General features: G+C 45.1%; 2 protein-coding genes across 2 annotated transcripts in view; one reads left to right on the forward strand and one right to left on the reverse strand.

The window, feature by feature from the left end:
• Positions 1–13,069, forward strand: part of Pcsk2 (proprotein convertase subtilisin/kexin type 2) — a 230,765-nt gene extending 217,696 nt beyond the window's left edge. Inside the window, exons 10-12 of the mRNA XM_075962339.1 lie at positions 1,528–1,628; positions 3,010–3,237; positions 10,130–13,069. Coding sequence (XP_075818454.1) covers positions 1,528–1,628; positions 3,010–3,237; positions 10,130–10,616 — 816 coding nt within the window. The 3' untranslated portion in view covers positions 10,617–13,069. The remainder of the gene's footprint in view (positions 1–1,527; positions 1,629–3,009; positions 3,238–10,129) is intronic.
• Positions 13,070–22,558: 9,489 nt separating this feature from the next.
• The window catches only part of Bfsp1 (beaded filament structural protein 1), a 35,237-nt gene continuing 30,280 nt past the window's right edge, over positions 22,559–27,515 (reverse strand). Inside the window, exons 6-8 of the mRNA XM_075963842.1 lie at positions 26,798–27,018; positions 24,981–25,066; positions 22,559–23,623 (exon numbers count right to left, since the gene is read on the reverse strand). Of these exons, the coding sequence (XP_075819957.1) occupies positions 22,686–23,623; positions 24,981–25,066; positions 26,798–27,018 (1,245 nt within the window). The 3' untranslated portion in view covers positions 22,559–22,685. The remainder of the gene's footprint in view (positions 23,624–24,980; positions 25,067–26,797; positions 27,019–27,515) is intronic.

The following is a 27,515-nucleotide window of genomic DNA, read 5'->3' on the forward strand; positions in this document are numbered from 1 at the left end:
GTGGCATCTTGCTTTGGCATGCAAGTAATGACGAGCTCTGGTTTACCAATAGGTTTCCGGGCATGTCACTTACAAGGAGAGGAATAACTGTGAGAATTGAGACATCACATCAAGCCACAAGCACTAAGAAAGCACCCCTGCATTATAGCAGTTAGAAACACCACCAGGCTAGGAATGAGGCTGCAAGGGGTAGAATTCTTGCCTTAGCATATACCCGACGCTGGGTTGGATCACCAATACAGCAAAATAATAATAATAATAATGTCCATGGGTGGACTTCTGTGGCTCTTTAGCCCTCCTAAAGGTGAGTCCAGCTGTGTATTTACTCAGGGAAAAAAGTCTGATTCCCTCATATTATAAAATGGGTTCTCTGTCTCTCTCTTTCCTGAGGAAATCCTCTTCCTTCCTAGGCAACCAGGTATTACAATAAACTTTTCTTCACCGGCAGAGCACAGTAGCCCTTTCAGGGCTTCTGCCTTTCTGGTTACTATGCTCACATTCCAGTGTTTCTTTAGTCCTTCAAGCCAGACATATGACTTAAAGCCATGGATAAGCTACATCCTAAGTTTTAGGCCATACAGTCGGTCTTACAAATGAGCAAAGAGGGAAAGGACTTTTGGCTACAAGAGATGCTGCCCTTAACAACTACCCATCATCCCTCTGTGGCCCTCCTGGGTGGCTTTTTGAGGTTAGAGAAGAAGACATGCCAACTCCTAAGCAGAATGGGACTTCAGCCCCTATGATCCATCCAGAGCCTAGCAGAAAGGAACAATGGAGGGCAACTTCGATCCTGTTCTGTTTGTGGTACCTTGTTCCACCCTCTGGGAGCCCAGTCCCTATCCAGAGGCCCCAAGTGATGGGATTTTTGTCATCAGCCCTCATCTATGACACTCTCTGTACTTGGCTTGGGAAGGGCCCTTCTTTTGAATATTGTAGTTTTCCCAATAGACCACCTTTAAACCTCCCTAAAATAATAAGCTCTCCTGAGAACCCTGTATAGGGAGAAGAATTTCTGTGTTTTATACATGATCTCAATGAAAACCCAGCTCTCACAAATATTGAAAATGAAAGTGTTCTCATTGAAAAGTCCTGTAACACTCTATTAACCCCTAACACTTTATTTAGGGGATACATGGTATCCCCTAACTGAAGCTGAGGAGGAAACCAGCACACACCAGGGTTTCTTGGCATGTCTCAGAATACCTTCGTAAATTTTAGGTAGAAAGGAATACCTGCCCTTTCCAGGTAAAATAACTTGCCCTGTCTCCAGAAACTTAGTCTTCCCACTTTGGGAATCCCACCTTCTCCTTCCGGAAGAGAAATGAAATGTTGATGCAGGTCATGGTATCTTAGGATGAACTCATGATGATGAGTCCAAAAGCCAAGCTCAGCGCAACTCAACCCACCACTGACCATTGACTTTTCAGAACAGCTTAAATAAGATAAATCGATACTACTGTGATCCTCGGCGTCTAGGGCTCAAACAGTGTGTCTTGTTCATTCATTACTCAACATCCTCTATTCCAGGCCACCACAGACTTGTATGGCAACTGTACTCTGAGACATTCTGGGACATCTGCAGCTGCTCCTGAGGCGGCTGGCGTGTTCGCCCTGGCGCTGGAGGCTAAGTATGTTCCTGTTGAGGGCCATAAGAGTTTCAGGAGGTGACAGCTAGTGTTCAGATGTCAGCCTACCTGAGGAGTGATTCTCTGGTGGAGGCTAATCCTGTCCAGACATGTCTGCAGGACCATCAACTCTGGAAACGGTTGCCTGCTTTTGCTAAAGAAAGCTTAGTGTCTCCCAATACCTGCATTGTAGTGTGTAATTTCATGTGATGTGTATATGTAATCTCATGATTGCACCTCAATCGTGGGGTCTAATCTGCCTTTACTCACTCGGCTGCAAGCCCAAATAAGTGTCTCTCTTCAGCCTTTCAACCTCTATGGACAAGCCTTAACTCTGTTCCTTGGGATTTGGGTGAGCAAAATGCCACTTGCCTGGGCCCTACACACACAAATTGGGCAGTCTCAGTAAGCTGGAGTGAGGAGGGATGAGCCTACTGGAATCCTAAGGAAATGCACGGTTCTGCACTGAGCAATCACCATTCTTTGAGCACGCATGCTTACTGCATGAACTTCCCAGAGCTGCTACTTATTTCTCATTGGCCAGCCCTAGTCACAAGACCACCCCATGCTTCAAAGGAGGCTGATTAAATGTGCTGTCACTGAGCATGTAGCCATTCTGAATAAAACCGAGGTCTATTTTTTCCTTTTATTTTTTTAATTTTGAGGTTAGAGTATAATTATACTATCTCTCCCCTTCCTTTTCCTCCCTCCAAACCTTCTCATACACCCCTCTCTCCTCCAAATACATGACCTCTTTTTTCATTATCGTTGCATGCATATGTACATATGTATTCCTAAATATAAACTATTGCTTTTACATAGGTGTGTGAATTAATATCTGGGTTTTTGATTCAGTTCCATTGGTCCTCCTGTCTGTTTTTATGCCAATACCAGGCCGTTTTCAGAACTGTAGCTCTGTAGTAGAGTTTGAAATCAGGGGTTGTGATGCCTCCAGAAGTTCCTTTATAGCACAGGATTGTTTTGGCTATCCTGGATTGAGTACTGTTCTTTTGAGGTCTGTGAGGAATTTTGCTGGGATTTTGATGGGCATTGCATTGAATCTGTACATTGCTTTAGGTAAGATTGCCATTTTTACTATGTTAATTCTACCTACCCAAGGGAATGGGAGATCTTTCCATTTTCTGGTGTCTTCTTCAATTTCTTTCTTCAAAGATTTAAAGTTCTTGTCATACAGGTCTTCTACTTGTTTGGTTAGAGTTGTGCCAAGATATTTTATGCTATTTGTAGCTGTTGTGAAGGGTGATGTTTCTCTTATTTCTTTCTCAGTCTATTTATCATCTGTGTAGAGGGCTACTGAGTTTCTGAGTTAATCTCATATCCTGCTCCCTTCTCACTCTGATCTTTGCTCTGTACTCTGTCACAGCCTGGATCTGACCTGGAGAGACATGCAGCATCTGACTGTGCTCACCTCCAAGCGGAACCAGCTCCATGATGAAGTCCATCAATGGCGACGGAATGGGGTTGGCCTGGAATTTAATCACCTCTTTGGCTATGGTGTCCTCGATGCAGGTGCCATGGTGAAAATGGCTAAAGACTGGAAAACTGTCCCTGAGAGATTCCACTGTGTGGGAGGCTCCGTCCAGAGCCCTGAGTAAGTAGGGGCCGTACTTCTGCCACATGTGGAAGATGTCCCCGTTGCTGATAACCCCAGGTTCCCTCTCCATGACAGGAACCATGCTGGGCTTCATTTGAGACAACCAGTTTCTGGGAAAAGCTATGAAGGTACACAACTCCAGAAGACAGTTGTGCAACTCAGAACCTATGCTGTAACTATTCCCATAGTTTATAGCATTATTTTTCAGTACACAGGGTAATCAGCCAATATAGCAACCATGCAGATCAGTAATAAAACATGACTAATGTCCCAGAGGCACCCTGCAAATCTCTTCCATCATCATCTCCCCAAGAGCATTCACTAAATCACTAGTCTTGTTTGTTTGTTTGTTTGTCTTTGTTTTTGCTTTTCAAGACAGGATTCCAAAGTTACAGATCAGGCTGGCCTCTAACTCACAGAGATCTGCCTGTCTCTGTCTCCCAAGTGCTGAGATTAAAGGTGTGCGCCACCACCACTAGGCCAAGCAATCACTATTCTAACTCCATCATTTGATTTGCCTATTCTATATTTGATATAAATGGAACCTACATTATGTTCTCTTTCACATACATATGCGTGTGTGTGTGTATATACATATATTCTTATGTGGAAATTTTCATTTGTGAATTTGACCACATTCAATGTGTGTAGTTTATCTTGGCTGTTGAAGAGTGATCCATTTTGGTACTACCACTGTTGTTAACTCTTATCTGTGGGACAAGGGAAAGGTTCGATTTTATTCTGCATGAGATAGGCTGTGATTTAGAGGGGTTTGAGTGAAGCCACTGATTGGGTCAAGTATAGCTACCCTTCATCCATTTCCCTCAGTAAAGAGACCTCTTTGTTTAATATCTTTCTAGCCTTATTGGTCCATCTGTAAGATGATATAAATAACTTCTGTATTGCATATAGATCATGAAAATCACAGGATGTAAATATTTGTTTGCAAAAGCAGAATTAAAATAAGATATTACAGTGTAGTTTAGGCTGACTTGAGCTCACAATTCTCCTGCCTCAGCCTCCAGAGTGCTGGGATTGCAGACGTGTCCAGCAGTATTATTTGAGTTTTGATGGCTACAGCCACTGCTCTTATCCTCTCGCCGTGACTTCCTTCTACCAGTTCCTGAACTTAGCTAGAATCAGCATGGGTGCTCCCGTTTCTGGTTTAATTTGCTCAACATTAAATTGTGAGCTGCAGCTACAGTGTTGCATGTAGTAATCTCTCTTTCATGCTCACGGCCGAGTTTTGTGTTGTGAGAATTCTCCTCTGTGAAGTATGCCATTTAAAGGTGGTAAAAAAAAATCTACCTCCCCGTCCCTTCCAGGCACCTCCTACTTCTGCCTTTTCTGATGATCATCTGAGCTCAATGAGACTTGATTACACTAAGAGGTGTCCTCTCTTCTGTTTCCCTTTCTTCTTGTCTGCTCTGTAGCTTTGGTAGTCAGTTACCCAGACCTGAATTCAAGTCTGAACTTTACCAGTTTAGACCTCCCCACTAAGCTTTTGGCCTTCCTCACACCCCTATTTTGCCAGTTTCCAGTCTTTGTGATCTGACCCCATTGGTAGTATGGAATCTATAAACCCCATCTCAATATAATGGTTTTGAACTCATTGGAGAAAATACAAAGTATTAAAGTCAATTATATTGAAAATACAACAGTGTTTTTAAAAGTCAGTTTGTGATGAAGCAGTGCCTGTTCTTTCCTGTAAACAAACAAGAAGCTCTAATGTGCATCTAATTTACTGTATGTGTCTAATGTACACAATAAATTCGGAGCAGTGATTGAGGAAATGCTACTGCAAATCCAGGCTTAGTTCCACACACCTGTGATCTCCGCACTGGAGAAAGTGAGGCCAGAGAATTACATTGCCTAGGTTACATAGCAAGGCCCCATCTTGTTTAAAGGTTACCGCAAGACATGTGCAATGTGGGATGTGAGCAGGCTCTCACAACAGGGTATGAGAAAGTTCTGTTTCAGGCCCACATGCATGAGCAAAGCAGAAGCAACGTCTCCCTTATGCGTTAGTGAAAGCTAAGGTGCAGGCTTTTTTCCCCGTGTGAATGAACAAGCTTCTTGAGTTCCTTGGGCTCCAGAAGGGCATCTTCTTTTGTTCTTTACCAGCACAATGGCGCTGGTGCCTCTTCCCTTCCCAGGCTTCTGGGAGGTGTTAGTGGCACAGGGTAGAAAGCTGGCACGTGGTGGGCACCTAATCAGTGCAGCTTTGTCTCGTCCTTTCATCCGTGATTTCAAGCAGTCCTAGTTCACACTTTCGGAAAAGTGGGATAATAATCTCTTAAGACTCAGGAAGAAATAACTGTCTGGTTCTTGTGTGGATTCCAATTTGTACTTTATGTCTAAAGCATCCTCTGGTGTGAAGGTTTGGATGTTCCTCCTCCAGTGAACTAGCCTATTCTCATGGGGGACAATCCACCTGTGAGCAGGCATCCTCTCCTAGGTGAGCATCCTTCCACTGATGAGAATTCTCCCTAAATGAGCATTCCCTTCTGCGTAAGCATTCTCCCTAGTTGAACAGTCATCAGTGAGCATCCCCCATGGATGAACATCTTCCCTAACTGAGCATTCTCCCTGGATAAGCATCCTCCATAATTGAACATCCTTCCATGGATGAGCCTCCCCCCATAGATGAACATCTTCCCATGGGTAAGCGTCCTCCCTGGTTGAGCATCCTCCATAATTGAACATACTTCCATGGATGAGCATCCTCCCATAGATGAACATCCACCCATGGGTAAGCGTCCTCCCTGTTTACTCACTGGGTCCAAGAATGTGGCATAAAACACCTCCTTGCAGAACCCCTACACTTTCCCCATAAACCACTCCATTATCTCATAAAGCATCACTTCAGTCCATGCTGAATAGAGAAGCAAAGATTCAGACCAGGACCTATGACCATCTAAAAGCACAAGCTCCAAGGAATTTTATGGATACATGCATCAGGTAAATGCATTAAAGACAGCAAAGACACCAAAATACATTGGTGTTTAAGGAAAGAAAGGTCGGCACTTCTCCCTGGGATTGATTTGACCAGAAGCGAGCCCAAGTTTGAATTTTCCACTTCTCTCCCTGTGTCTTTCATCTGTCTGCCGTTATAGTTCCTGGCTTGTCTGTGTCCTGTGTCTGTGACTGTTACTATTGCTGTGTGTGTACCTATGCCTGCCTGATGTCTAAGTATCCCTAGCAAAAGACTTTGGTCTGTATCCATTAGTCAGCATCATATGAGGAAGGGATGAGGGACACTTTATAGAAATCTTCAACAGTTTTGCAGGGAATTAAGTCATTTGCATCAGCTGACCCTGAAGTATTCAATACTGCAAGCATGCCTCTATCAATATCTGCATGCTGCTTCCAACATTTATTGCAGGTATTTGTTATATAATGTTGCTTTTGACCTGTTTGCTGTTTTCAACGAATGATTATCATAACACACATGCATTGCCCTCTGGGCCCAAGGCATGGATAATTTAAGATTAAAGCTATCAGTTAGCTTAAGTGGTAAAAGCAGATTACATGGGAAATCCAAGGCAAGTGAGATTAGTTGTGCACTGTTAAACAAACAGGCTGAGCACACGGCAGAAGATCAGGCTAAATCTTAAGTGGCCTCAAGTTATTTATTCATAACTTGGCTGTAAGATCCAGTAAAAACAAATTCTAGTCTCTTAGGAAATAGGAGGTAAAAATGGGTACTCCAGAGAGTTCCTGGAAGCTTTTCCATGTAGTATACATAGCCAGTATGAGCCTGGGAGATGTGTTCTATCACTGTTATCTTTTACAGATGAGGAGGCTGAGATACAGAAGGCATGAGAAATATGTTCAAGGTCAAGAGAGACCAAACCAGAACTAAAGGAAAAGACAAGGCCCAGGCTCTTTCCACTATGACTCTGACCTTAGTTCACTGATCAGATGACCTCCTGTGCTCTTGGGCCCTGTATCAGGCCTTGTGGCAGTCCTGCTGTGAGCTCAGTGGGGTCCTCATGGATCAGGAGATGAAGTTGGAGAAGGTTGAGGGCATGTTGATAGTCTCCTAGCTACTGAGTAGCCAAGATTATATTTGAGAGGAGGCCATACAGGCCCTTATGTGTCTCTGTGAGTCTGCATTGAAGGAGGTGATGCCTTGAGGATTTTTCAGTAAGTCTCCTGGAGACTTTGAAACACTCCTACCTATGGAGTGGTTCCTCCCTGCCCCCCCCCCGACAAAAAAACAAACATAATTGTTATTATTGAGACTTTGTCTCTGTGGCTCATCCTTTGGAAGTCACTGAACAGAGAGCACTGGGACACATGTCTGCCTGGGGCACTGAGGGCTCCACCCTACTCAACATGACTACTATAACTGAAGTCAGTTATAGAAGCCTTGAACACTGGGTCTCTGGGTGGCATTTGAAAGAATTTCTGGAGAAATGTGGAGGGTTTGTGAGTGGTGGGATTTACACCTACACCATCCAAAATAATAGTGGACAGCTGTTGAGCAGCGGGTAAAAGCACAACTGAGTAGCTCCAGTTCCCATTCCATCTGATTCCAGGTAGTTTTGCAGAGGTGGCCACCAATAGCTGGTAACTATTGTCAGGACTAAGGCTCATCTGCAGCTCCTCCTTGGCAGGAGAGGTGCTGAACAGGGCAAACAGAACAGGAAATGGCAATTTAGTGACGTCAGGAGCATGCCTGGTCAGCCCACGTTACCGTCTTGGACTCACGCTCCTGTTGCTGGGAAGCCACTACCTATTCCTCACACACAGACAGCATAGCATCCTGGTTTCAGAGAACTCAAAGGCCAGACAGGAGGGCTGAGTGGGCAGCATAGGGCTGACCATTTCACTCGGCAGAGAAGACCCTGCTGACCTGGAATCACACTTCTAAGAAGCTTTGATAGAGGGATGAACAGTCTCCACAACCGCCACTTCCCAGGACACTCAGGCTGCACAAAAACAGCTCGTACCGCTAAGAGTGGTGATTGTCAGGTATATGGGTTTCCTCGGCAGTTATCTTCCCAGAGAAGGAGGCAATTTGAAAAGCAATTTTCTAAAGAACTTTATCAAGAGACTCAGTGAAGGGTGCTCAAGGAGGATCAAAGGGAAAAGAAAGCCGGCTGTGACCAGCTGTGCCAGCCATGTGCAAAGAACAAAATGAACTCCACTGCCCCACCCCCCGGGCGGAGGGGGACGCCGAGTTCAGGACACTCACACCCCGCCCTCGGTGCATTCCAAGGGCACCGTTGCTGCAGCTCCTCTAACTGTTAAAACCTGATATGAACGCCGGAAGAGGCGTGGAGGAGAGGGAGAAAGAATGTACTTTGCCCTGTAAAAGCTGCTGAGCTCTGCACAGCACTTCCGACCCCCAGTGTCTTCCTGTAGGGGTCACTAGGCAGCAGACCAGAGGGTCTGTGCAGGAACGGGTATCCCACTGGGGAGTGCTCACAAATGCAACACTGTGGGCATTTTATGCCCTTTGAATGGAGTGTTTGTTGTCTACGATTAACGAAAGAATCACAATTACTCAGTTGAGGATCCATGGCACAGGCATTCTATGGGGCCCACTAAGAAATGCTGCTTCTAGGCAGGAATCAACTGATTGCTCACTTAAAGCAATGTACGTAACAAGATAAAGAGACGAGCCCACCCACACACCCCCCAGGGTTTTCTTTAAAGGACTGAGCACCAGGCTTTCGTGCATCTCCTTCTGTAAGGTCAGCTGCTCTGAAGTGTTCTGGAGTGTGTCTGCACTGAATGGGCGCTCTAGGACGATTCACAAGATCTGCTCCACAGCCACCTGCTCTTTTAACTTCTTCTAAGCTAACTCTTCCTAAGCACAGGTCTCTTTTTTTTTTCATTTAAAATTAACTTTTTTTCCTATTTTCTTTTTATAAAAACAAGATGCAGTCACTATGGTAAAAACCAAAACACAAGCGAGGAAAAGAAAGAAAAAATAAGAAACCCCTGAAAAAATTGCTATCCCACAGCATATGTGGAGGCTTTGCTCCAGGACCACAGATGTTCAGGACATCAATGAATACTCTTCCTGTAAAACAGTGTCCTACCATACCTGTGACACACGACCCTGTGTGCCCTACCTCATCTCCAGATGTGTATATAAAATTAAATAAATGTTAAATAGATAGTTCTTAAACTGTATTGTTTAGGGAACAATGACAATGAGCGAAGGTGGCTCTCCTATCTGTGATTCTCTTTTTCCTTTTATTTCTAATTCTTCTCTCATATAAAAAGGGGGACATATTAAGAGTCAGGAGAAGTGGGGTGGGAAGTGGAGAATAGATATGATCAAAATTCATTGTATACATGTAGGAAACTGTCAAAGGACAAATTTTAAATATTCTTTTTTTAAAAAAAGAAAAAGAAATTCATTGTGAAATTTTGCCTCCATCTGAGTTGCTCCTAAAGCTAACCTTAAGACGAGACCTTGCCAGTTTGGGACACTGAGTCATCCCACTAAGAGATAGGGATGCCAGAGAATATTTATGGAACACATCCTGTCAGTCATTGCTTGGGGACTCTCCCCGAGGAACTCAATCCCTGATATTGTCAGGTGTCCTGCACACAGACTGAGCAGATGCCCGTGATGTTCTTAGGGGAGAAGCTGGGAGGTCTGACATGGAAGGTGGTCAGGCTACGTGAGAGCTGTAGTTACAGGTGACTACAGGGGGCTTAGCTGTGGGGACACCAGCAGTGGCTGCCTTCCCTTTACAGGGGAGCATCTATGCTCAAGCTCACAGCTGATGGGAAGCCCAAAACCCAAGTCAGTCTCAATAATAATCCCCAAAGCACTTTCTCTTCCTGCTTCAGATGGTGTCTTGAAGCTTCTTCCCATGGTATGCGTACTTTCTCTTACCAAATCTCCTCTCTCTGCCCTCAGAAAAATACCGCCCACTGGCAAGTTGGTACTGACCCTCCAAACAGATGCATGTGAGGGGAAAGAAAACTTCGTCCGCTACCTCGAGCATGTCCAAGCGGTTATCACGGTCAACGCGACCAGGAGAGGAGACCTGAACATCAACATGACCTCCCCGATGGGCACCAAGTCCATTTTGCTGAGCCGGCGTCCAAGAGACGACGACTCCAAGGTGGGCTTTGACAAGTGGCCTTTCATGACCACCCACACCTGGGGGGAGGATGCCCGAGGGACCTGGACCCTGGAGCTGGGGTTTGTGGGCAGTGCGCCACAGAAGGGGTTGCTGAAGGAATGGACCCTGATGTTACATGGCACCCAGAGTGCCCCATACATCGATCAGGTGGTAAGGGATTACCAGTCTAAACTGGCCATGTCCAAGAAGCAAGAGCTGGAGGAGGAGCTGGACGAAGCCGTGGAGAGGAGTCTGCAGAGTATCCTGCAGAAGAACTAGGGCCATGCTTCCATCACCACCGCCCCTCCTCTCTGTCTCTGCCTCTGTCCTTGCTCCACGGTCTGGCTGCCACCAGCCACCCAGCAATTCCTGTTACCCCCACACAAGCAACCCCAGCCTGGTCTGCAGCTTTGCTCACTGTCCATGATTATTTTCACAACAATGGAAGCAATCGTTTTTAATTCTGTAGCCCAAATACAGCATTCCTACCAACATCTATGTCCTATGTGTGACTCGACCTTTATTTCTGTCCCGTAAGTGGGTGATACACTGTAAACAAAACAGGGACATCTTTGCCCTCGATTTTTTTTTCCATATCTGAGAAGAAAAAAGAATACATCTAAAAAGCCACACTTGGTGGCTCAGGAACACGTGTGGTCTCAGCCGAAGTGCTGTTACACGCATGGAAGTGCAAGCTGGCAGGGTGAGCTCCGCAGCTCCAGCACGGGGTGGGTGGTGGCTTGAACGAAGCAAGACTATTCTGGGATGTAAACTGAGATTGCCTGATGAAATAGATGATATCCCTAGGGAACCCTAAACACTGGGCAGGGTGAGGAAACTTCAAAGACACGCACATCGAAAATCACCACGGATACCCAAGTCATGTTTCTTCCACCCTGCCAGGGTGACATAAAACTGAAACATGTGGCTCTTCTGTCCCCAGCTGCTGCTCTGCGTTGGCATAGAATTAACTGGAGCAGCCAAAAATGCCTGTCTTGCACAGAGTTCATCCACACACCCTCAGTTCCCTGGTACCCTTTACACGGCCACCCAAGGGGGAAAGCAGCAAGGCAGGTCGTGCAGCTGTCTGACGAAGGGCAGTTTACCCGTTTTAGAAACAGGAGCATTCCTTCTCCTGGGGGGGTTTTAGACTTCCTTGACGTGACACAATCAAGAAGCAAGAGGTCTTCTGTTTTGTTTTGTGTTGCGTTTTGGTTTGTTGTTGATAGCTTTACCCACATCCACTTGAGCTTGGATTTCCCAAAAGCATCACTGGAGTGCAATGTCTCCCTCCCTCAAATTGTGCTTTGATTGATGTGCCGGGCAAACGGGCCACTGTCCCAAAAGTAGCCGGTAGATGAAAGGGGTACATCAGAAGACACAAGTGTCCATATTCAGGTGGACCTAGACTTGCAAGGAGCCTGTCCCACCCCCTGTGACATGTGCCACCTCATTCCCCATAACTGGAGGCCAGAAGGAAGCAAGCGACAGCCTCTTTTAGAAAAGCACGTTATCTTGGCAACTCAAACCATTGAGAATCTCTAACAAGGGGACAGACAGTTGTCAACCTTAAATGACACCATTTCATTTCCTAACAATTACCAAAGTCACCCATGGTCACTTGGTGTCCCCACCCAAGGATTGGCTTCTTGCTCAAATCTCAGTGCTCAGTCATCCCTCCCCCACCCCCAGCCAATCCCTGAAGCACGAACAGAGTCTAGAGTTCCTTTACTGAAGCCAGTGACAACATAGAAGTACTGGGGTCCCCATTTCCTGAGGGCAGCAGCTTTAAGAGAGAATCGTGGAAAACTTCTTTCATTCCTCTTCTCCATCATATTAGCAAGAATCTTGTCTTCTCTGACACCTTGTAACTTTCCCTGTATCATGCTTTTCAGTGTAATAATATTTATGATTTTTTAAAGAAATTTATTACTTGTTGCAAAGATCTTTTTCAACCACCTTATATTTAAAGAAAAAATGGTAATCACTGAAAATTCATTTCACGTTAATGGTCTGGAAATAAACCAAAGGACATTATGTGTGCATGTATGCATAAGTGCACACAGAAATATATATACATATGTAGACTATATACATGTGTATATGTGTGTATATATATATACTTGTAAAAATGTACATACACACATATACCTAAATATGTGTGTATTCTGTATGTACTGAAGAAATAGCCACCATATACATCTCTAAAAGAGTATTCAGAAAATATCATAATGATTCTGGCTGAATAAAAGGCCGGTGGATATTCAGGTGACATGTCTGTTCATCTCTTCCCAATATGACACCTCTGTAATTTTGAAGCTCTCTGTATAAACATTAATGTCTTATATAAGCAGCAAAAATATAAAATAGTTGTCCATATTTTCACATTTGTGGTATAATTTATGAAATTAGAGAGTAACTTATCAGCTTCTTAATATATATGGCAAGTTTTGATATGAGTATATAGTATATAAAGGTATATAATGCTGAATATAATATTTGGTCTCTATTTCATTTTTGGCATCAAATACACAAAACTATGTCTAGACAGTGCTGTTTTTATGATGCCCTTGATTTTAATGCAAGAGACAGTTATTTATTTTCAAAACTGAAAATAAGTAAATAACAATCAGGTTAATATTGTTACTCCATGACAAAAAATTTTTAAGGAAATTTTAAAAATATGTTGTACATTAGGAGGCTAAACAATAAAATATACCTTCCAGAAAATATGTGGGATGTGCTGTATCTTATACAAAACACTTCCACCCATTGTAGGAGCCAAAGACAGATCTTAAAAGTCTGCTTTAGCAAATATGCTTGACAGATGCGTAATTAGCAGATAAGTCACATGATCAACATGTGATCAACAACAGCATTTCTGAGACTCCACTTACATTTGGTAGTGGGCTGTAAATTCAGTGTAGGTAATCAATACCAGAACTTCTAACAGGGGAGCATAGGCCAATCATGTATATTAAGTACTGTTTCTTGAGGTACATGATCCCAGTGTATGGGGGAGGAGAGGGGAGGGAAGGTGACCAGAGAAAGAGAGGGAGAAAGAGAGTGTGTGTTTGTGTGTGCAGGTGAGCATCTGTCTTTCTGCCTGCCTGAGCATGTGTACAGGCCCATGATGTAAAATGTATGTCTTATTGTGGGTCACAATCAAACCTCTTTTAGAGCGGGACATGGTAGCACCCGCCTTTAATCCCAGCATTTGCAAAGCAAAGACAGGCAGACACCTCTGTGAGTTTGAGGTCAGCCTGGTCTACATGGTGAGTTCCAGGACAGCCAGAACTATGTAAGAGACTGTCTCAGAAAAAAAAAATCTTTTAGAAACACGATTCTAGAACACACTACGGTAGATCAAGCTATACTATAATAACAAAGAGACTCATAATCTCAGTGGCTTAGTACAAAGGTTTATTTGTCATTCCCATGAGTTCAAGTGAGGGTTTAGATAACTTTCCAAAGTTACAGATCTCCATGCCCTGAGAAGGGATCCAGGCCATTGCAGTCTCATGGTTCGCTGTCTGAACATGAGGTTGCTTCTCATCTTCCCTCTATGTTCATGAGACATGCATACACGCCTGCCCACAGTAGCAGCCAGTTCTCACCAGTGAACTGACATGAACACGGGACAGCTGGGAAACGTAGAACAGCTAATGAGATACTTAGTGGGCAGTGGATCCCTCACCGTAGTGCCTGATCCTGTAAAGCAAGTTCCCAATTCTGATTTACACAATAACCTCTCCTCATCGGTGGTACTGTGCTTTATTGCAAAATAATTGTACCTCACCACCATGTGACCATATAGTATTCTAAATATAGTTTAAAGTAATTCATTATAAACCAGTTATAATGTTCTCTGATCCTATATTTATTAAACTCAATTATTAAAACTTCAAGTGAGCCTATGACTAAAAACAGATGTGGAAAGAAATAAGGCCCAAAGTTTGGTCTTGGGACATTGAAACACTATTAGTCAATACTTTTGTTCAAGCATTGATGCCCTAAATATTAATGTTTGATGTGTGTGTGTGTTTTTTCTCTGATCACTCTTTTGCTTAATTTGTTTTATGTGTATGCATATTTTACCTGTGTACCTGTTGGATCCTTTTGAACTAGGATTACAGATGGTTGTAAGCCACAAAGTAGATGCTGAGAATTGAGTCTGGGTCCTCTGCAAGAGCAACAAGTGCTTTTAACAGCTGAGGCATCTCTCCAGACCCATTTTTAAATTATTACAGTTATTATCCCATGACATCATTACCCTTGTCATCAGAAATTAATGATAGACTTCCATGTAATGGAAACATTCATTGTTTCAAGGGATTATATGAAAACCACACAGTGCAAAACCATATAACCAAGAACTTTATATTTAGATAGAAAGAGAAGTGCTAAATAGATGTGTTGAACTCTTATGTTGAAACACTTCATAGCCAGAGTGTTTGTAGATGCAAGAATCTAATTTGATTTTTTAAAATAATAAAAAAAAACCCACAATGGTTTTAGAAAAAGTGAATATATGCTTAAAATAGCATCAGCACATGTCTCATGGGTCAGTGCAAACGATTTGGTTATGTCTAGTAAAGTGATTCTCCATCTCCAAAAAAAAAAATGAGTTGATAGGAAGGGTGGGAGAAAGAACACTCAGCCTGTGGGGCTTAAATACATGGAGAGACAGGCTGGCGGGAGTTGGCAAAGAGAGACTAGCATGCAGGAGAATCCCAGTCTCTGAAGAATAGAAGTCTGTTGAGAACAGAGACCAGTGCAGTGGATGAGCCACATTGAGATTCAGTGCACTGAATACCACCCCCTGCCACTGATCCCAGTCCAGGTCCTTCTGGAGTCATTCACTGCATCTTAAGGATGGACACACCACACCGAGAGCCAAAAGAGCTCACTCTACTGCAATTAGCCTGTGAGCACCTGAGTTTTCCCTTTAGCCTCTTGTTCATTTAGTTTAACCCTTTCCTTTCATTTAAAAAAAAACTGATCAGACTTTATTTCAGATTTCTAAGGAATCAAGAAGCAAAATCTGATCTGGAGGTAAATTCCTGAGACCAGGCTGCTAACTCAGCCGAAGGAGGTGAAGACTCTATGTTGCTAAACTCCTAATTCTCAGCCTGAGTGGGCTGGGGCAGAGTTAGGATGAAAAGGCAGTTAAAATTCTCAGTCCACAGAGTTCGGAGGCCCAAGTCATTCAATAAAGAAGTTGTCAATACCCTAAATCTAATGTCGACTGTCACCTATATATATCAAGGAATCTTCTGACCCTTTGGCCTTTCCACCCTAGCATGGAGTGTCTCACTCACTGCCTTATCAAAATCCTGCATCCAAGAGAACATCCCATGAACTATTCCCAGCTGGAGGCTAAAACTTACTGTTTTCCCTTGCGATCTCAGGGCTCAGATCACTGACTGGCCACAGGTGACAGGTAAGTAACGTGGTCACAGGATACACACGTGTGTTGGCAGAGACTGCTTGTTTGTTTCCCAGCCACCCAGAATCTTGAAATAATCACTCAGAAACTATATTTTTTGCAATATTGTCTGGCCGATAGCTTAAGCATATTGCTAGCTAGCTCTTATATCCTGAACTAACCCATCTCTATTAATCTGCGCATCATCATGAGGTCGTGCCCTACCAGCAAAGTTTTGGTGGGCTCCAGCGGAGGCATCTGTCTCCTGTGGTGGCTACATGGTTTCTCCTTGACTCTGCCTACTCTCTATATATATTTTTTCCAGCCTGGCTATATTCTGTTGAGTCATTGGCCAAAAGCAACTTCTTTATTCACTAACCAATAAAAGCAACAAATATACAGTAGGACTTCCCATACTATTTCCCTTTTTCTGTTTAAATAAAAAGGAAGGTTTTAATTTTAACATAGTAAAATTACATATAACAAAACAGTTATCAAGCAAGAATTATAGTTACAATATTTATATCTACTTTCTCTTTTATCGTAACTAAGGAAAACTATAATTATAACTATCTATTCCTCAACTCCATCAAAGACCCCAGAAGAATATAATATTACCTAAGTTAACAGGAAGTGCAATGTAAGCAATTTCAAAAAGTCTAGAATTAACAGAGACATCTCACTGCCTGGACAGTCACCCAAAGTTCTTCTGTAATGTTGGAGAATTCATCTTCAGCCTACAGGTCCATAGTATCTGACTGACTTTTCCATGAAGCAGGAAATGTCAAAGACACTTCCATCTATATCGGCAGTTTTTCAGGTACTTTCTTCTGTGTCCCGCAGAATGTCTGGAAGGCTCTTTCATGAAGCAGGAACCCTGAAGGACTGTCTCACCCTCTGTATGTAACTTCAGCAGTCATTTTTCTGTGTGTCCTACATGTCCAGTTCACACAGCATAACATCTAGCAGTCCAGGCAAGAGAAGTTGCTTACCCAAATGGCTAGCAAACTCCATAAGGAGTTTTGACGCCCACTATCCTCTTGAAGGAGATTAGCTTTAGGACCTTTGGGGTTGCACAACAGAAACCAACTCTAGCTCATGGAACAAAAAGAAGGTGGAATAATAAATAATCTCAGAAGTAAAACTGGAAGAACTTGGCCAAAACCATTCTAGTAAAGGGACAGAGATCACAGAGTCTGAGAGCCTGGATACAGAGCAGGAATCAAGGGGTGACTTCAGGAGACCACACCCATTAGAGAAAGGCTTTAGCATGCTCAGTCTTGGGTTCACTGACTGATACCAATGCCAGGGTGTCTTATGGGTCTAGAATGGGTGATTCACGCAGCCCTACACCAGTGAAGGCAGAATATCTTGACTGACAGTATGATCGGGGTTGTGTCCAGAGCGAGAAGAGCAGCTCATTACAAACCCAGTGTTATGGATACCCCATTATGGCTGGGAAAGGAAGAATAACCAATGTCAATTATTATCTTAGACTGTTTATTTTGCCAGAAGCCAACCCTAAGAACGGAGGGCAAGAGAAAGTGGCTTAGTTAAAAAGAAGCATCTGTGTTGAGATGTGAAATAGGGAAGGAAGGAGGCCAATAGAGGGCAGCCGACAGGTGGGTTTCCTCCTGGGCATTGGGACCCATCATGGACCTTCAAGAGCTAATGTTGCATATTCCTTGGTGGTACCAGAAGAGGAGGAGAGGGTTGGGTTTTCCACTCTGGGTCCTATCCATCCTCGGTTGAGGCTGCCCAGGAGCATAAGCTGCACAAAGCTCCCAGCCTTCTCAGTGTATGGATAAAGCACTCTTCAATAGCCTTTGGACATCCTAAGGTGGAGAGTTCTATGTGCCTGCAGCCAGATTTGAGACCTTTGGGTGCAGACATGAACCAGTACCAGAGGAATCCTAAGCCAGGCATGCAGATACTGTCCTGGGACGTTTGGAACTGGATTGGAGTGGGAACTGCCATGCAGCTTCCTCGGGGAAGTGGTAATTTCGGGATATCTCACTCTGAAGAAAGAGTGAGAAGAGGTAATGACCTGTGCTGGACACAATGGGGAGGCTGCTTTCTGAGTGCCCATTGCTACTAATAAGAAATGGAAACCAAAGGTTTGGAGATCTGGAGGAGAAGGGCCAAGAACTAAGCCAGTTCTGCAGCTTTCCAGGGCAAAACAGAACAAAGGCAGCCGGCAGTAGACCCAACGAGATGAGCAAGTGAGGCTGGTCGCAGGGTGGGTGAGACCAAGAGCTCAGCCATACACCCAAGCGCCCGCTGACACTATTTCCACTTTGCACAGCATGGTCCCTGCCTTCAGGCCAAGGCAGCCTAACAGGAAACAGGGCTTATGGGTCTCTGCCTCCCACTCTGACCTCTTCTCCTTCCATTATATCCCTGAAGTCAGTCCTCCTCATTTCTCCTCTTCAAACAGGCCAAGTCCATCCCCGCCACGGGGCTTTTGCACTTAAAATTCTCACGGCCTGAAATGCTCTTCCCTTGGATCTGCACAGGATGCCCCCCCCCCTTTATCATTCAGATCACAGGTCACATCCCCATGGGCTCTTCTCTTTACTACTCAATCCCAGGTAGATACCACCCGCCATTCCACCAGCCTACCCTATGGACCCCCCCCCCATTGCACCGTGTCTGATTTCCCCATGTGCTATCTGTCTGCTTCTGTATTCTCTTCTTCCCCACACCAGAACAACAGGCCACAATTGGTCCCCTCCCCTCCCTACAGTCTTTACAAAGCTTGTCAGAATAGACTGCCAGTCTACTTTTCCTGGCTGATTAAATATAATATAAAATGGCCTTTCATCCCAAAATGATACCCCATGCGTTCTTGTGTAAGGATATTCACTGAACACGCAATCTGGACAAAAAAAAAAACCTTAGTGGGGGAAAGGCCTTTTGGTGGCTGTTAGCGTCGAATATAATAGACACATGGGCCACAGTCCCGCAAGCCAGGGTCCAGCCAGTGGTTCACATCATTCTCTCTTACAATTTTAAGCTATAAATATTTCAAACTGCAGAATGGACTGGCTTCTCCATTCATCTTTCAGAAAGGACAACAAAAGCATATTTTTTTTCTTGAAACCAAAGCCTCAAATGAATTTGGAACAAGACCGTTAAAGGCTCTGCCTCCGGATAAAAGGTGACTTTCTAGTCTTCTGTCGTATCTAACAAAGCCGTACCACAATGGTGTTCATGACCCTGGCAGTTTTCCCACACAGCGTGCGCCTGTCCTGCCAGCCGTTTGTTTTCCCATTTTAGGCCAGCACAACAGTCTGCTTCACCGCGTTTACTTGGTCCCACGTGTGTTCTGGAGCATCCGTGTCAAGAAACAATTTTTTAGACGTTGTAAGTTAAAACCCGTTTCTAGACTTTTAATAGAACACTAGATATATACAGGCAACTTAGAAATTTCTGTGGGCTGAGTATAGTTAGCCAGGTATGAAGTCCTGGGTTCAACCCCAGACACACACACATACACACACACACACACACACACACACACACACACACTGTTTATAAACTTCCATGGCTGATACAGTTTCTATTTTATAGAATTTGGCATAGCAAGTCTGTGTGCCATGGGAGGGTGTATATGGGTGTGAGGGAGGTGTATAGGGGTGTGTATATGATGTGGGAGTGTCATATATCAATCTGTTGATTTCATTGGTTAAGCAATAAAGATACTGCTTGGCCCTCATAGGTTAAAACATAGATGGGAGGAGTAAACAGAACAGAATGCTGGGAGGAAGAGGAAGTGAGCTACTCGACAGCTCTGCTCTCTGGAGCAGAGACGCCATGCTCCCCTCTCCTGGGAAGACGTGATAACTCTGCTCTCTGAGGCAGATGCAATGAACTCCGACCCAGCATGAACGTAGGCTAGAATCTTCCCGGTAAGACTGATGCCACAGTTTATTAGAGATGGGTTGATCAGGATATGAGAATTAGCCTGTAAGGGCTAGAGTTAATGAGCTAAGCAGTGTTTAAAAGAATACAGTGTCCGTGTAATTATTTTGGGGTATAAGCTAGCCAGGCGGCTGGGGTGCTGGGGACGCAGCCCCGCCGCTCCTATTACAACATGTATATGTGGTGGTGGTGGTGGTGGTGGTGGTGTGTGTGTGTGTGTGTGTGTGTGTACAAAAGATCTTACATGCTCAAATGTGGCAAGGCTATGCTATTACTTGAAGTCATAACAAATCTGAAAAATCTCCCCCTTACAGGTCTGGCTGCAGTATTTAGTCAATAAGTGCCTGTTGGACCACTTCACTAGCTTCTTACATGTGTGCATGTTTGTATACATTCGTGTTGGTGTACACGCATGCACGGGGGTAGAGTAGAAAGTGGGTGAGTTCTTCGATTGCTTCTCAACAGTGTTCTGGAGGCAGGGTCCCTCACTGAACCCAGAGCTCACCACCTGGCTAGACTGGCCAGTGAGCCCCAGAAGCCAGGCCCCGTCCACCTCCACACTCCTTCCCAGCGCTGGGATTGCAGTACAGCACTGTGCCCAGCTTCTTACATGGTCAGGGCTCAGGTCCTCGGGTTTGTGTAACTCCTCCCCTGGTTCTTCTTCACTAACTTCTAAACCAGCGTTTACAAAGTAGCACGCAAGTTTGCTTCTGGAAACTGGATGGAAAATTGTACTTCCTGGGTGAGAAAGTTTTACACATCTCACACAGAAGAACACTTGGTGCCTGTACTGTGGCAGACAGCATCTGCTCTGCCTACGTCCTCTTTGCCCTTGACATTTCTGTGGTTTCTGTGACTGACTTCCAAAACTCACAAGTACTTCTTTCCTGAGGACATCCTTGGCTTCCAAAGTTAACACGCGGAGTAGCCACCTCCCACAGCCTGACAACAGTAGGTGAGTCAGTACCACCAGGCCCAGGCTAACTCAGGCATGCACTCTCGTCTCACCTTCAAAGGTGTTCCCTGAAATGCAGCTCTGCTGGCCCTGCCTCTGAAGAGCACCTTTGCCATTGGCTGGCTCCATGACTGCCTCTGAAGAGCACCTTTGCCATTGGCTGGCCCCATGACTGCCTCTGAAGAGCACCTTTCCCATTGGCTGACTCCATGACTGCCTCTGAAGAGCACCTTTCCCATTGGCTGACCCCATGACTGCCTCTCCACTTCCCACCTGGCTCTTCTTAAGGTCCTATTACAAAGAAACTTTCTACATTCAAACGTCTGCTTGGTGGGTGGTGGCTCCAAGAATGACTCGGCTTTGCAAACACAAGCCTCAGTTCAATTATCCAAAGACCACATAGGAAGTCAGGCATCTGTATGCTGGAGAGGCAGACAATGGGTCCCTGGGACTTGCTGGCCAGCCAGACCAGCCTGACTGATAAACTTCAATCCAGTGAGAGGTTCTATCTAAAGCACAAGGTAGACAGCACCTGAACAACAACATTGTCCTCTGGTGTCCACATACATACACACACACAGTCGCATACATACACACACATACACACACACACACATACATACACACACGCATGCATACACACACACAGTCGCATACATACACACACACATGCATACACACACATATATGCATACACACACATATCCAAGACACTTGTACAACTGCACACACATGAACACTCACACACATGCTCGTGCACTCAAACAAACACACATTTACTTCAGGACTGACTTTTGAGGGATCCCAAACTTACAATTTCTCATCAATTTGAAAGACCCAGATAAATTCAGACCCCTCTAGCAGAAAGAGTAGAGCCAAAAAAAAAAAAAATCTAGCAGGGAGAGAAGAACCAAATATCTAGGTTAGCCAGTTCAGTGCCTCTGTTCCAGGAACTAGCTGACCATAAAGTTAGATTATAATCTTGAGAATAATCTTGAGAAACAGGGAGTTACCCCCTTGTGATTATCACTGGAATTTTCGGAATTTTCCAATGACGCCCTCCGTACCCCCTTTGGGTTATTTGGTTATGGTTTCTTCCCTTAAATACCCCTTCTCCCAGCTACTCGGGGGCAAACTCTCTACCCCTGCATGGGAAATGAGTTTCAGCCCCAGTGCACTGGTTCCTCTGCTGTCAATAAACCTCATGTGATTGCAGCAAGGACGGTCTCTCGTGAGTTCCTGGGGGCTCATGTTATCCCGAGACTTGGGTGAGAGTCTCCCCGACTCTGGCGGTCTTTCAAATTCCTGTATAACAAAACCCTCAGCCACCTGAACATACACTTGTGCTTGGAATGGAATGAATGACCCATTAACATCAACTAGTTTTTTTTTTCCTCTGTGAAACCCAGACACCATTTGAGATCCTCTTTTTTTTTTTTTTTTTTTGAGACAGGGTTTCTCTGTAGCTTTCGAGCCTGTCCTGGAACTAGCTCTTGTAGACCAGGATGACCTTGAATTCACAGAGATCCACCTGCCTCTGCCTCCCGAGTGCTGGGATTAAAGGTGTGTGCCACCACCACCCGGCTCCATTTGAGATGATAATAAATATATGATGATAATAAATATATGATGATGATGATAAATAAATATATGCAGCAGCTGAGTCCAGAATGGTGGACCAGGCCTCTCATCCGCACACTTAGGAGGCTGAGGCAAAAGGATAAAAAACTCAAGGACACACTGTGCTGCGTAGACCCTGCCTCAGAAACAAACCAGTAATGAAGCACGCTGAAGAGCACGTCCCTTCCTAAGAGACGGTGGTGTGGTGACCGCTAAGACAGCATCCTTGTTCTCAGCACGGCTGACCCAAGGCCCTATTAAATAGACAAGAGATATGGTGCAAGCAGGAAAAAAATCATTTTAATGAGAGTCATTGGCAATGCCAGACAGGTCAACTATGATCTAATCCAAACAGGAACCCATCTCGGGACACTTCACCTACACTGGCCCCAGATGCTTTCTTCGGTCGAGCCCTGGCATTTTAAGAGCCCTTCTCTCCCGGTTTCTTATTGGCCTTTGTCTTTTCAATCACAGTCTCCACAATGACAGAGGTTTCTTCATAGGTCTGAATACTCTCTGTTGAAATCTTCTCAATAGATTCCACCACCTCTACCTTCTTAAAAGCTAAAGCCTTAGAAGGACTTTTTGCCGGCAGGTTACTGCTCTTACTCCCAGGCCCCTCTGGTCCACCCTGATTGGACCCAGATGTTTGTGAATGGGATGTTGATGGTCCATCAGGACCAGGTATGATCACGGAACAGGGTTGCCTGGGCCCCTCATCTTCCTTCTGGCCATCATCTTCTTTTGAGTCCAGGTCTTTTGGTTCCTTGGCCCCTATCCCATTCTTATCTGTAACCTGCTGGTGGTTTGAGTGGTCACTGCCCTGGGGAACCCCTTGTCCATTCTCCACGGATGGCATGGGCTGCCCAGGAGACGGCTCCACATGACCATCATGAGGCAAAGAAACCACCACCCCTCCTCTAGCTGGGATGGAGGAGGAGTAAAACTCAGGGGCCACAAAACTGGCATCCCCCGTGACCAGTATATGCCGCCCTTTGGTGAAGAGGTCAGGGGGTGGCTCTGGCACAGGCTCTTTGGGGCCACTCACTCTCTCTTTGATTACTTTACACAGCTTCCCAAAGGCTTTGCTTATCTGGGCCCCATCTGGTACATCCTCGGGACCCTCCTCCTGGGTTGGGCTTCCTTCCTGTCCACCTCCTGGACCCAGCTGAGAGTCACTGTTGGCTTTAAGTCCCACCTGCCCTGGGTTTGGTTCTTGCAGAGTTTTTAACTGTGCATCTTCCAGAGTTTCACCCACTTTGTCTTGAGCTATAAGCTCCTTTCTTTTCGGGAGGCTCTTGGGGAGGACCTTTAGTCTCGGTTTAGCTGCCGTGATATCCTGCACAACCCTGGCGAGATCTAAGGAAAAGCACACGGGCAGTGAGCCAACACATGTGTCAACGAGAGGGAATGATGACAACCACTGAAAAACAGGACAGCAGTACTGAAGGGGGTGTCCAGCAACAGGTGGGTGTCCGGCAATAGGCTGAGCCACAAACAACAGGAAAGCAACTACGGATCTCTCACCCATGCTGAGGTCCCAGCTCAACCAGCTGGGAAACTTCGCGTGAGTCATACGGTCCCTCTGGATTTCCCCAAAGAGAAGGAAAGATGCTACTTTCTCTGACACTCACTTGTCACCCTCGGCTAGAATAACACACGGACACATGTACTGTACCAGGACACCAACGAGAATAACCCCAGTCTCGGTTCCATTCCTCCCCGCTGTTCTCACAGCAGGGTGCCCAGATACAGAGCTCACAGTGGGAACTTGCTCCACACAGTCATCTCTCTGCCTCTCTCAAAAGAAGCATAAGGCAAGACTGCTGGGCCTACGTCAGGTTCGGGTAGCTTCAGGCCTGGAGACGGCATCTACCTACGGTGTTCCTACAACCTGATTGTGATTGTCCCTTGATCGGCATTCCCTTCATCTGGAGCTGAGAGAGGAATCGATGATCTCACATTCAGAAATGGATACATATCTGTATTTCTTCTGCAGTTAAATGTCTCATGTTGAGGCTGGTGTTCCTGGGTGGGCTACCCACCATGAACTTCATAACTTCTTGGCCCAGTTACACATTCTATTCAAAGGAGCATATCAAAGAGAGAGGAAAGGCAATCTCCCTCACATGAAAGCAACTTCTGTGCTATGGAGGTAGCTCAGTCTGAAAAATACTTGTTTCACAGGCATGAGGGCCTGAGTTTGACTCCCAGAACCCATGAGAGGAGGGGAAAAAAAGAGGTGTGGTGGTATGGAGAACAGAGGCAGGAGAATGAGGAGCGAGGGGGCAGATCGTTTAGCAGGCAAGTTCCAGGCCAACAAGAGACAATGTCCAAATAAATAAAAGTAGTGTGTGCCATTAATTCCAGCACTCAGAAGGCAGAGGCAAGCAGATCTCCATAGAGTTTGAGGTCAGCCTGGTCTACATTGCAAGTTCCAGGTCAGCCAGAGTTACCTAGTGAGACCCTATCACAAAAACAAACAAACAAACAAACAAACAAAAATCAAAACAAAACAGAGTGTCACCTATGGAACAATATATACGCACAGCCACCTGCACTTGCACACACACACATGCACATGTAGAATTTCCAGACGGGTCAGAAGGGAGCATGGATGGCAAGCAGGACAGCAATCACCTGACTTTGCCTAGACAGAAGAAGAAAGCAGAGGAAGCCAGGGTTGGAAGGCAGAGCTGAGCTTGAGGCACGTTACCTTTCACACTGGATCCGAGGCTGAGAAAGGCCTCATGGCTCGGGGTGATCAGAGAGATAGGAGTCTCGATAAAAGCCGAGCTCAACCTGGCAGAAAGAACCAGAAAAAAAGAAAGGTGGCACCATCTTTAAGTCATTAAAACAAACAGAGTGAGAGACAAGATCAAATCTCGATTCTTGAGCAAAAGTGGAAAATGGAGAGAGAGGGGGGGGGGAGAGAGAGAGAGAGGAAGGAGAATGAGAGGAAAGAGAGGGGGGATAATACAAGGAGAGAAGGGGGGAGTGAGAGGAGAGAGAGCGCGCGAGAGCTTTCTCTAAATGGAGGTGTGCACGAATTACACATTACAAACTGTTAACCTCATCGACATTACCACACTGGCCAAGGACACTAAAGACGTCCCCATGTCTTCACTCTGGGCAAGTACACGGAAGACGTCCTCATTTCTTTAAGCTCAAGTCATAAACAATGAAAAGGCCAAGGGCACTAAACAGTGACTACTTAGAATCTAAAGCACCAATTCTTTATCAGACGGAGCCTGTGGGCTTTCATTTTTCAATTAAAGAACAGCCAATCGAGGCTGAAATATTCAGGGCAAGCAAGATATTCTATATAAAAAACATGATATACAGGATACATACATATGATATTGTAATATACACATATATAATTAGGATATGTGTAATATACATATATGTGATATATAGGATTTAATACGTAGAATATAGGACTTAATAAATAGGATAAATAGTATAAAACATTTTCAAATAACATATAATATGTAAATACAAAACTTTAAAGAAATTGAGGGGAGATGTAAGAAATCACTGAATCTAGGTAGAGTGCTCAGTAGTTGCTTGTTCCATATTGTACCGTGTTTATCTCTTTTCATCTACTTCAAAGGTAACATTAACAAGCCAGCCAAGGGGGTACACCATTAACTTTTGGGGATGCTCTTTCCCTAACACGAAAAACTGTCAAAAAGACACGAGACGCAGCTCTCCAGTTCTTCTCACAGGTGTGCTAAAGCATTCACAGAAATGGAAGCACAATGTGGGGCTACCCCAGGACACACGGCTCCTGCTAGAGGGAGAACAGACAAAAGCTTGCTTTCCTGCCAAGTGTTCATGCCAGGCGCACACAGCCAAGCTAGAGCACTGGGAGCAGGCGGAACTCTGCTGTGAGGCGCTTGGAAAAGGAGGACTCCTGGTCTCCTTCAACCTAAATTCAAAACATTGGGAGGACTGATGTTGAAAAGCCACCACTTGATGCCCAACCTATTCTCGGAAGCTTATCTATAGATGGCTATCCGCACAGCCTAGAGAGAGAAAGAGGAAATTGCCAGCAGTAAGTGGGGTTATCGCAGTTCTGTTATGGAGGAGACCTGCACTGATCATGACAGACGGTAATCACAAGGGTAGCATTGTCAGCAACAGCAGCAACTCTAAGCACTCCTCGGTGTTGTGTAGCAGAGGAGACACAAACCCATGATCTCACCTGCTAGACCATCAGTTCCCAGGGGGCACCAAGCAGCCCCCTAAAATCTGCTGTTTCTGGTCAATCTACTTAAAATAGCATGCATACCTGCAACCATCCCCACCATTCCTCCCATGCTCTCTACCCAAACCTTCTCCAGTGCTCTGCACACTCCCTCTGCCACAGAGTCAGCCATCTTCAAGTCAAGGGTGTTTGCGTTTCCTGGCCCGCCACATCACTAGTCCCTCCAACGGTGCCTAGCACATAGCGGGCCCTCGACAGAGACTTGTAGAATGGAGATGTAGACAGAGCAGAAAGCCACACATACAGATACACGACCATACCTGTTGCCTTCGCTCTCAATGATCCGATGATACCGGTCTAGCTCATTCCTCAGGGTCTGCTGGGCCACAACCAGCTGCCTGCAGTCATAGGATGACCTTTCCAGAGACCGCTCGGCCTCCTCTGTCTCCTTCCGTAGGTTTTCGATCTGTTCGTTGTAAAGCTGTATCTCATCATCGTAACACTCATGTGCGTGTTTAATGGCTTGTTCGAGGGATGCTGTCTGTGGGCAAACACAAACTGCGTGAAACGCCTCACATCTTCCCCACAAGACAGATAAAAGTTAACGTGGGGGCTAGCAAGAGGGTGCAGTGAGTATGAGTGTTGCTGAGCAAGCAAAAGGACCTGAGTTCAAATCTCCAGCACCAACGCAAAAGCCAGGCATAGCCCCCACATGCTAGTAAGTTCATTGTCAGGGGGATGAGACACAGGAGGATCCTGGGAGCTTGCTGAGGAGCCAGCCTACTTGAAGTGGTTATTTTCAGGGCCAGTAGGAGACCCAGTCTCCAAGAATAAAGTCAAGAGTGTAGAAAAAGATACTTGGCGTCCTTTTCTGGCTTCTCTGTGCATGCCCATAGGCACATGCATATCACACACACACACACAACATATAAATGTAAATTAAGTTTTTAAAGATGTGGTGGAAATACAGAAGAAGGCCATTTTACATTGTTGCTGGAAGTGTGAACAGCCTGTACATGAACTTAGAGACAAGCTTAC

The sequence above is a fragment of the Microtus pennsylvanicus genome, chromosome 2 (genome assembly GCF_037038515.1).
Source record: "Microtus pennsylvanicus isolate mMicPen1 chromosome 2, mMicPen1.hap1, whole genome shotgun sequence".
Lineage (NCBI taxonomy): Eukaryota > Metazoa > Chordata > Mammalia > Rodentia > Cricetidae > Microtus > Microtus pennsylvanicus.